Consider the following 10044-nt stretch of genomic DNA (forward strand, 5'->3'; position numbering starts at 1 on the left):
AAAAAAAAAAAAAAAAAAAAAAAAAAAAAAAAAAAAAAAAAAAAAAAAATAAGGATGTTAACCTTTATGTGTTTAAGAAAAAAAAAAAGTAGAGAGTAGAATAATGGTTACCAGAAGCTGGGAGGGGTGGGGGTGGGGGGAAGATAAGGGTGAACTAATGGGGACAAAACTATGCTGTCTACTGTAAGTGAATCATTGTGCAGGATATGCACGTACTGAAACACACTGTACCCCACAAAAATAAACATAAATAAAATTTAATTAAAAAAAATCATACAAAGTTCATTCTCTGACTACAAAAGAATTAAATTAGAAATCTGGGCCGGCCCGGTGGCGCACTGGAGAGTGCACCGCTTGGGAGCACGGCGGCGCTCCCGCCGAGGGTTCGGATCCCATGTGGAGACCGGTTCCCGCTCACTGGCTGAGTGTGGTGCGGGCGCAACACCGAGGGTTGCGATCCCGTTACCGGTCAGTAAAAAGGACAAAAAGGAAAAAAAAAAAAAGAAATCAATAATAGAAAGCTATCTGGAAAATCCCCCATATATTTGAAAATTAAATGACACACTCCTAAATAACACATGGATGAAGAAGAAATCACAAGGGAAATTAGAAACTATTTTGAATTGAATAAAAGTGAAAATACAACATAAAGTTTGTGGGACATAGGTAAGGCAATACGTAGAACTTGATAGCATCAAATGCTACATTAGAAAAGAAAAAAAGTGTCACATCAATATCTAAGTTTTAACCTTAAGAAAACAAAGTAAGTAAAGAAAGGAAATAAGAATTAGAAAGAAATGAAATAGAAAACAGAAAAGCAATAAAGAAAAGCAATGAAACCTAAAGATGGGTCTTTCAAAAGATCAGTAAAATTGATGTTAAACATATATTAGCTATAGGACTCAACAATTCTACTCCTAGGTATTTATTCCAGAGAAATTAAAACATATGGCCGTACTCAAACATTTATAGCAGGTTTGTTTGTAATAGCCCAAACCTGGAAACAACCTAAATGTCAATTGGCTGGTATATGGATAAACAACTTGTGGAATATCCAATGGAATAACCATAAGAATGGTGCTATGGGCTGAATTGTATACACCCCCGAAATTCACCTGTTAAGTCCTAACCCCCAATATGTCAGAATGTGAATGTGTTTAGAGACAGGTTCTTTAAAGAGGTAACTAAGTTAAAATGAATTCAGTAGGGTGGGCTCTAATCCAACATAACTGGTGGCCTTGTAAGAAGAGGAGATTCAGACATAGACATGTGTGGAGGGAAAACAATATAAAGACGCAGGAAGAAGGCAGCCTCTGCAAGCCCAGGAGAGAGGCCTCAGAAGAAACCAACCCTGCTGACACTTTGATCTTGGACTTCTAGCCTCCAGAAACGTGAGAAAATAAATTTCTGTTGTTTAAGCCACCCAGTCTGTGGTACTTTGTTATGGCAGCCCTAACAGACTAACACAAATGGAGTATTACTCAGCAATGAAAAGGAGCAAACCACTGATTCATACAACAATATGGATGAACTCAAAAGCATACGCTAAGTGAAATAAGTCAGAAACAAAAGACTGCCTTCTATATAATTCCATATTAAATTCTCAAAAAGGCAAAACTATAGTGGTTACCAAGGGGTAGGGAGAGGACTGACTGTAGGGGGGCATGAGGAAACTTTGTGGGTGATGGAAATGTTCTGGATTATATGATTGTAGTGCTGGTTACACAATTGTATACATTTGCCAAAACTCACCAAATTGTGTACTTAAAATTGGAGAACTGTGTTGTATATAAATTAGACCTCAATAAACCTGATCCAAAAAAACCACACTGGATTTCAGGGAAACGAGAGCTAGAGATGAGGATAAATGCTAAGAACACGCCCATAACCGAGGCACATAAGGATGAAGGATAATGGTGCCCGCACTGGTCAAGGGAAGGAGAAAACGGGCAGAAAGAAAGCTCTAGAGGCATTAGAACGTGGTGCTGGCCAGGGAATGGGGGTGGGAGGCTGTCAGAAGCTACGTGGCTTCAGCGTGGGGGCCTCAACCAACAAGAGTAGGGCAGGGTCTGAGCCCAGCACAGGCCTTTCTGTGGGGTGTATCCAACCCACTGGGAGAAGCCCATGTCCAATGTGTCTTCATTCTGCAGGAAAGGGAACAAAAAGCCCAGGGTGTGTGTGTGAAAATCAAGTGCAGATGCGGTAAAGGAACCAGCAGGGAAGTCAGAACAGTCCTTAGGAGATGTCCCAGGAGACCAGAACACTTGCACCATGAGTGTGAACAAGACTGTTGGGAGAGAAGGCCAAAGGTGAAGAGTACTGAGGAGAGGGGGGGACTGTGTAACCAGCACCACGATCATAACACAGAACATATCTAACAAGCTGACATTCTAAATACAACTCATCTGCACAAGAACTACCACATGAGATAATTACACATACACCATATTTTTTGCTGAACCATTTGAACGTAAGTTGCAGACATCATATCATCTCACTCTACAATCTCCCATTTGCATCTCCTACAGCTATTCTCTTACATAATCACAGTACTATTATCATACCCAAGAAATTTAATATTGATACAATATTATCTAAGATAAAATCCATTTTCAAATTTCCTCAATTGCCCTTTTCCTCAACTGTCCTTTTATCAAGGATCATGTACTGCATTTGGGTGTCATGTCTCTTGAGTGTTTCATAGAACTATGGAACATTCTAACACATTACAGAAGCTGGACACATCTCACAATACGTTTTACAGCTTTTTCTACCTGTCTCTAACCAGACCTCATCTCTTTCAAGGAGATTACAGAATCACAAAATCCCAAAAACAATATGAAAATAAAAATAAAGGACCCTCAGCCCTCCAGACTTTTCCCTACATCGTGCTCTCCTTGTCAACTGCACCCTTCTAAATACCCCCATGGGGTGGCAGTGGTGCCAAGTGGTAGACAAAATGAGGAGCAAAGTCCAAAGTCTGTAAAGGAGGAATCTGGGCCCTCTTAGCTGCAGAAGTGGCCCCGGGACCAATTCCTTGCCAAGCACCCAGACTGTCAAAATCTCCAGGTTTTTCCATGAAAGCCCCATGTCAGGGGCTTGGTACAGAGGAAAGCACACAGGGAGTACACAGTACCATCACTCCTACTCCAGTGCTGCAACCTAGTCCTTCCTTCAGTTATTCCACACGCCTTGCCTGATTCTATCCAGTACAATCCCCAAACATCCCCAGGGTCTGCACCGACCTCTGGCCAGCATATGGAGATGAGTGAAGAAACCTCATGTGAGCTGTCACCTGCTGCTCAGGTTCCACTAAAACCACTCCTCAGAGCTCCCAGCACAGTGCTGGGCATACAGATCCTGGCAACGACCCACACATTGGACAAAATCAGGCTGAAAGGATCATTCACAAGAGTTATGTTGAGGGCATCATCCGACTCTCTTCAACTGGCGCTGTTCCCATTACCCAGAGCTTCCTAAGGATGGGAGAGCAGGTCCCCAGGTGGGGGTCTGTAGATGACTAAAGATACAAAAGGAATGTGCTGTTTTCATAAAGAAGGAAGACAAGACGGCTACTCACCTCGGACCTGGCTTCCAGGAGACCCCAAAACGATTTATCCTCTGGATTCTCCTTCAAGGGAAGTGCAGGGACCTGAGAGGAAAGAGCTGGGGAAGGAGAAACGAGTCACAGCCATCAAGTTCATAGCTGAACTAAAGCCCACCCCACCCCTGGCACAGACCAGAATCAGAGAGGCAGAAACCACCCAGGCAGGTCAGGTGGGTAATGAGCCGCAATAGCCGGCACAATCTGATACAGCACGAGGAGTTAATTCTGCCCCTCTGTGTCTCAGACACTCCAATTAACGAGGAAAAGCGCTGCCATTCCCTTCTTCCCATCAGCGTGCTGGAGTCATGCTCTGCTGGGTGCTCCTGGGAAACTAGCCTGACCTCTCTGGGTATCAATCTCCTCAAGTGCAAATCCACAGACCCACTGATGAAAGAGCGAAGCTGTACCTGTCTCCTCGGGCTTCAGGGCCAGGGTCTCCATGGCGCCCCCTCGGCGGCGTCCCCCGGAGGAGTGGGCAACTCTGTAGCCTCCAGGACCCCAGGTCAGGCCCAGAGGAGCGAGTCCTGCTCCCGGGAACTCAGGGACAGCCAGCAGCAGGGGATGCTCGCAGGGTCGCACACGCACTCACAGCTGCACGATCACACGCACGGAGCCCCCTCCCCGCGCCCCGGCTGAGCTCAGCAAACACAGCCCACCTCACAAGGGGCTCACCCCATCAGACCCGTCCACAGACACACCCACACCCCACACACCACACAACGCCCCAGCGGCTCGTCACACACTCCTCAGGGCTCGGGGACCAGGGCCCGGCCTCGGGCTCGGCCGCCCGGAGCCAGCGGGTGCGGAGCACGGACGGCAGACAGGAGCCGGGACGGAAGGAGAGACAGACTGACAGTCGGACGGACGAGACAGCAGACAGGCCTCCCAGAAAAGAACAGCGACCCCCACAAAGAGAAGCCCAGAGGCCACCGGGGAAAAGTGCGCCTGCGCAGGACGAACGCGAACTACATCTCCCGGGAGCCTTTGCGCCGCGCAGGCGTCGGACTCCATTTCCCAGAGGGCTCCTGGCCCCGGAGCTGCCCTGTCGTCCCGACCCGGACGGGTGAGTAACACAGCCTTCTGGGAAGTGTAGTTCCGCGGCCGGCCACCGAGCGCTCCGGCCGCGCTATGGTGCTTGCTGTCAGAAGCACTGTGCACAGGTAAAATGCCAATAACAGTAACATCCAATATTTATTGAGCACTGACAATGTGCCAGGCACTCTTCCAAGGGCTTAACATGTATTTTCTGGCAGAATGCTTGCAACAGCCCGGTGAGGTTTGGTAACTATTATTACCCCCATCTGAGAGATGAGAAGTCTATGGTACATGTAGGTTGAGCACCTTGTCCCAAGTCACACAATTGGGAGGAGGCTGAGTAGCTCCAGATCTGAGGTTTGTTCCTACTGAGAGTTGGGGTGGGGCGGGGCGGTGCAGACTCATACCCTTCAGACTTCCCACCTTGACCCCAGTTTAGACTTAGTCACAGCTTAGCTGTGCCCAGACTTCCCCTGCAGAGTGCAGCACCAGTGTTCAATAGCAACCCCAGGACAGGAGCCTAGGAGCGTGTGGGCCTGTGTGCACCTGAGCCTCACAAGTCTCATTGTGACTCTGTGTATACATCTATTGGTGTATGTGAACCTATATGTGTGATTGTGAATATCTCTATCTGGTTGTTAGTGTGTGTGTGTGTGTGACTGTTGGACACACAGTGTGTCTTTGCATATACAATGGTACTTCAAAAAGTTTGTGGAAAAATGAAATTAAAAGATAATATGAATCCTTCCATGAATTTTTTTTTTTTTTTTTTTTTTTTGTGGCTGGCCGGTATGTCCATGAGTTTTTGAAGACCCCTTGTATGTGAACTTTGTGTTTGTGTCTCTATGGGTCCTACAGTCTAGATGTTTGTATGTGTGCATAATCACTAAGTTCACTTCCGACTTTGTGTCTCACTGTCTTGATGTGCCTCTAAGAAACAGTATGTACATGCACCTGTACACAGGTGAGTCTGTGAGCCTGTATATGGCTACCGTCTCACAGTTCTGGTCTGTGTCTGGATGTGTGTTTGTGTGCAGGCTTCTGTACATGGGAGCATAATTTGTGTGCACCCGTGTACTTGTTTGTGAGTCTAATGTGATTTTGTATATGTTGGCGTATAGCTGTTGGCTTACAGGTCTGCTCAAAGTGTTTATATATACTGTTGTCCTGTGGTATCCATGGGGTATTGGCTCCAGGACCTCCTGTGGATACCAAAATCCATGGATGCTCAAGTCCCTGATTTGAAATGGTACAGTATTTGCATATATACTATGCACATCCTCTCATATACTTTAAATCATCTCCAGATTACTTGTAACACCTAATATAATGTAAATGCTATGTAAATAGTTGTTATGCTGTAGTGTTTAAGGAATGACAAGAAAAAGTCTGTATGTGTTCAGATGCAATTAAAAATTTTTTTTCAATCGACAGTTGGTTAAATCCGTAGATGTGGAACCCCCAGATATGGAGGGCCAACTGTATGTGCTCACGTGCACATATGTGTGTCTCACTCTGGCCACACAGGTCTGAATGAATGACTAGATGCGTATTTGTGTGTGTGCCTTTGTATGTCCATCTATATGTAACTGCATATAGTATCATCTGTGTCTGATTGCCTGAGTGTGTTCTGTGTGACAGTGTGTATATGTCTTATACATAGGTGAATCTGTAGAAATGTGTGTGTGTGGCTGTTCTCTCACATTCTGCTTTGTGTGTGGGTGAGTATGCCCCTCTCTAACTTTGTGAGTCTGTGGGTCTATGTATCTCACAGGTCCAGTTGTGACTGTGTGCATGTGGGCCTATATGTGTTTCTCTGTATGTCACTCTGTGTGTTGGCTCACAGGGCTCATCAATGTATGCATCCTTGTGTATCTGTACCCCTGCCTACATATATATGTCACTTTGGGTCTCACAGGCCTGGGTGTGTATGAACGTAAACCAGTATGATCCCAAGGATTCTATACTGAGTGCTGTGTACACCCGTGTCTGTATACCCAAGTAACAAGCAGTAGTGAGAGGGATGTGGCCAGCCTGAATAGGGAATGAATTGGAGGGTACTGATATTGCTTGGTCTTGACTTTAGAATTCTGGGGCTAGGAAATGCATTTAAATAAAGTTTATTTAGCCTAAGATTCTCACCATAGAGAGGTCCAAAATCACTTTCTGACCCCTGAGTTCCCCATCCATGTAAAGCCTTGAGGACTGACTACCAGGGCTATGTGAAGCTCCAAAGAAATATGAGTACATATCCCATTTTAAAAGCAAAAAGTGGGCTGGCCTGTTAGCTAAGTTGGTTACAGCATAGTGTTGATAACACTAAGGTCAAGGGTTCAGATCTCCATACTGGCCAGCTACCAAAAATAAATAAAAGCAAAAGACATTTTTTTTTTTTTTAAAGATGACTGGTAAGGGGATCTTAACCCTTGACTTGGTGTCGCCAGCACCACGCTCTCCCAAGTGAGCTAACCGGCCATCCCTATATAGGGATCCAGACCTGTGGCCTTGGTGTTATCAGCACCACACTCTCCCGAGTGAGCCATGGGTTGGCCCAGCAAAATGCATTTTTTAAAATGGAAGATTTTAAAGACGAAAAACACATTAATAATGTTGTACTACATTAAATACTTGGTGTTGCATCCTAAAAAATGTTTCTAATACCTGTTGTAATAATTGCAAAGTAGCTTGTATCCGACCAACACTTGAGCCAATAACAATTCTAAACTTGCAGAGGAATAGATCTCAAATAGAAAGCAATAATCTCAACGAGCTGATTGTCCAGAGCTTACAGACTGGTTCTAAATTGAGAGCGAAAATCCAGGAACAGAGACAGCCAAATAGTGGTAAACCTCAAAATCTGCATAATTTTTTTCTCAAATTCTTGGGGGATTCCTAAACTGTACAAGACCCCAGGAAACTCAAGAGAAAGCATTAGTTGGAGGCTAAAAAGCTGAGTGGAAGTTTCAATGGAATTTGGTATTCAACTTTCACCAAGAGATTTGTTAAATATCTCATGCTTCCCATTGGACCCCCAAAAGGTTTATGCATTAGGGATAAACATACAGCTCAAGTCTGTGGGCTACACCCTAGGACTAAAGGCAAAACTAAAATAAATGTACCTTTAAATGCCTAAAATGAAGCTTGCATGGAATCAAGGTGAGCAATTTAACTGCCAGCCTGAATGAAACTCAAGACTCTTTAATCAGAATATATTCAAAGCATCATTCACAATAGCCAATATAAATAAAAGATTATTAGACATGCAAAAAAGCAGAAAAGTATGACCTTTATTCAAGACAATACAAAAAAGTCTATATAAGCAAACCCACAGATTACTCAGGTGATGGAATTAGCAGACAAAGTGTTTAACACAATTATTATAAATACGTTAAATAATTTATAAGAAAAGATAGTCAAACAAGTGAATGAACAGGGAATCTCAAGTAAGAAATGGATCTTTAAAAAGAAACAAATTGAAAAAATCATTGATTAAAACAGGTTAGTAGAAATAATCCAAACTGAACCATAGAGAAAAAGGAATGAAGTGGAAATAAAAAAGAAAGAAAAAATCTGAGATTTGTGGCACAATATCACATGGTTTAACACAGTGGGCCCAACTTTTTCTCTTCAGGAGCCCTTTACACTCTTAAAGTGATTAAAGACCCCAAAGGACTTTTGCCTATATATTTGCTGCATTCAAAATTAAAACTGAGGGGCCAGCCCGGTGGTGCACCCGGTTGAGTGCGGCGCTTGGGAGCGCAGCGGCGCTCCCGCCGAGGGTTCAGATCCCATGTAGAGACCAGTCCACTCGCTGGCTGGGTGTGGTGCAGGCGCGACACTGAGGGTTGTGATCCCGTTACCGGTCACGAAAAAAGACAAAAAGGAAAAAAAAAATTAAAACTGTGGAATTTTAGAAATATTTACTAATTCATTAAAATAACAATAAACCCAATACATGTTGTATTAGTATCCTAGGACTGCTGTAACAAAGTACCACGAACTGACTGGCTTAAGCAACAAACTTATTGTCGCAGAGTTCTGGAGGCTAGAAGTCTGAGATCAAGTTGTCAGCAGGGTTGGTTACGTCCGAGGGTTATGAGGAAGTATCTGTTTCATGACTCTCCCATAGAAAATGGTGATTTTCTGGCAATCTTTGCTGTCCCTTGGCTTGTAGAAGCCTCACCCCAATCTTTGCCTTTATATTCACATGAATATGATTCCTGTGTGTCTGTCTCCAAATTTTCCCTTTTTATAAGGATATCAGTCATACTGGATTAGGGCCCACCCTAATGATCTTATTTTAACTGATTACCTCTGTAAAAACCCTATCTCCAAGTAAGGTCACATTCTCACATACTGTATGTTAGGACTTTGACATATGAATTTTGGGGGGATGCATAACCCATAATACATCTTAACATAAATGACATTTTAAATGAAAAAAAACCTACATTTATTTTTATTTTAGCTTATCAATATACAATGTAGTTGATTCTCATGTCCCTTTACCAATTCCTCTTCCCCCTCCCTTTCCCCACTCCCCCCATCAAAAAACCCCTATATTTTAAAAAATAGTGAGAAGCACTATTTTGCAAGTTTTGCAAATTTCTTTAATAGAGAACAGCTAGACTCTAATATCTGCTTCAGCCTTCACTCTCTTGTGATATCACATATCAGGCAGATTCTGGAAAATTCCATTGGACACTCATGACAGTATTCTTATGAAATATATGAGAAATACATATATTCCAATGGACCTCCTAAAATGGTCTTGAAGAATCCCCAAAGTCCCTATACAACATTCTGAGAATCACCAGTCTAATATATATGTAAGTGGAGTCCTAGAAGGAGAGGAAATAATGGAATGGGAAAATTATTTGAAGTGAGAGTGGCCATATCTTTTTCCTAAATTTGAGGAAAGAAATCAACTCTGAGATCCAAGAAATTCAGCAAACCCAAGAAAGGGTAAAAGCAAAGAAGATCGAACCTAGTGAAACTACTGAAAACAAAAGATGAAAAGCAACAACAATAAAAAGACACATTTATTTAGGATAACAATAAAAAGAATGATAGCTAACTTCTCATCAGAAACAATGGCAACCAGAAGACAATTGAATGAAATTATCAAAGTGCTGAGGAAAAAAAAATCAACTAAGAATTTTATATCCAGCGAAAAGTATTATCTAAAAATGAAAGGCAAAAAATATATATCTCAGGGCCGGCCCAGTGGCGCACTGGATAGTGCGCCGCTTGGGAAGTGCGGCGGCGCTCCCGCCCGAGGGTTCGGATCCCACATACAGACCGGTTCCCGCTCACTGGCTGAGCGAGGCGCGGGAGCAACACCGAGGCTTGCGATCCCGTTGCCGGTCCCCGGTCCGGTACGGGGGCAACACTGAGGGTTG

The 10044-nt window shown here is 43.6% G+C and overlaps 2 protein-coding genes across 3 annotated transcripts in view; both read right to left on the minus strand.

Annotated features, from left to right (window-relative positions):
- Positions 1-4321, minus strand: part of ZNF74 (zinc finger protein 74) — a 20571-nt gene extending 16250 nt beyond the window's left edge. For both annotated transcript variants that reach the window (XM_008577526.1, XM_008577525.1), the window contains exons 1-2: positions 4015-4321; positions 3581-3666 (exon numbers count right to left, since the gene is read on the minus strand). In XM_008577526.1, coding sequence (XP_008575748.1) covers positions 3581-3666; positions 4015-4048 — 120 coding nt within the window. In that variant the 5' untranslated portion in view covers positions 4049-4321. The remainder of the gene's footprint in view (positions 1-3580; positions 3667-4014) is intronic.
- A 3106-nt stretch (positions 4322-7427) lies between these two features.
- LOC103594313 (putative protein ZNF300P1) overlaps positions 7428-10044 on the minus strand; it is a 26221-nt gene continuing 23604 nt past the window's right edge. The window contains exons 6-7 of the mRNA XM_008577530.1: positions 8453-8480; positions 7428-7440 (exon numbers count right to left, since the gene is read on the minus strand). Coding sequence (XP_008575752.1) covers positions 7428-7440; positions 8453-8480 — 41 coding nt within the window. The remainder of the gene's footprint in view (positions 7441-8452; positions 8481-10044) is intronic.

Source organism: Galeopterus variegatus, unplaced genomic scaffold (assembly GCF_000696425.1).
Source record: "Galeopterus variegatus unplaced genomic scaffold, G_variegatus-3.0.2 Scaffold1527, whole genome shotgun sequence".
Lineage (NCBI taxonomy): Eukaryota > Metazoa > Chordata > Mammalia > Dermoptera > Cynocephalidae > Galeopterus > Galeopterus variegatus.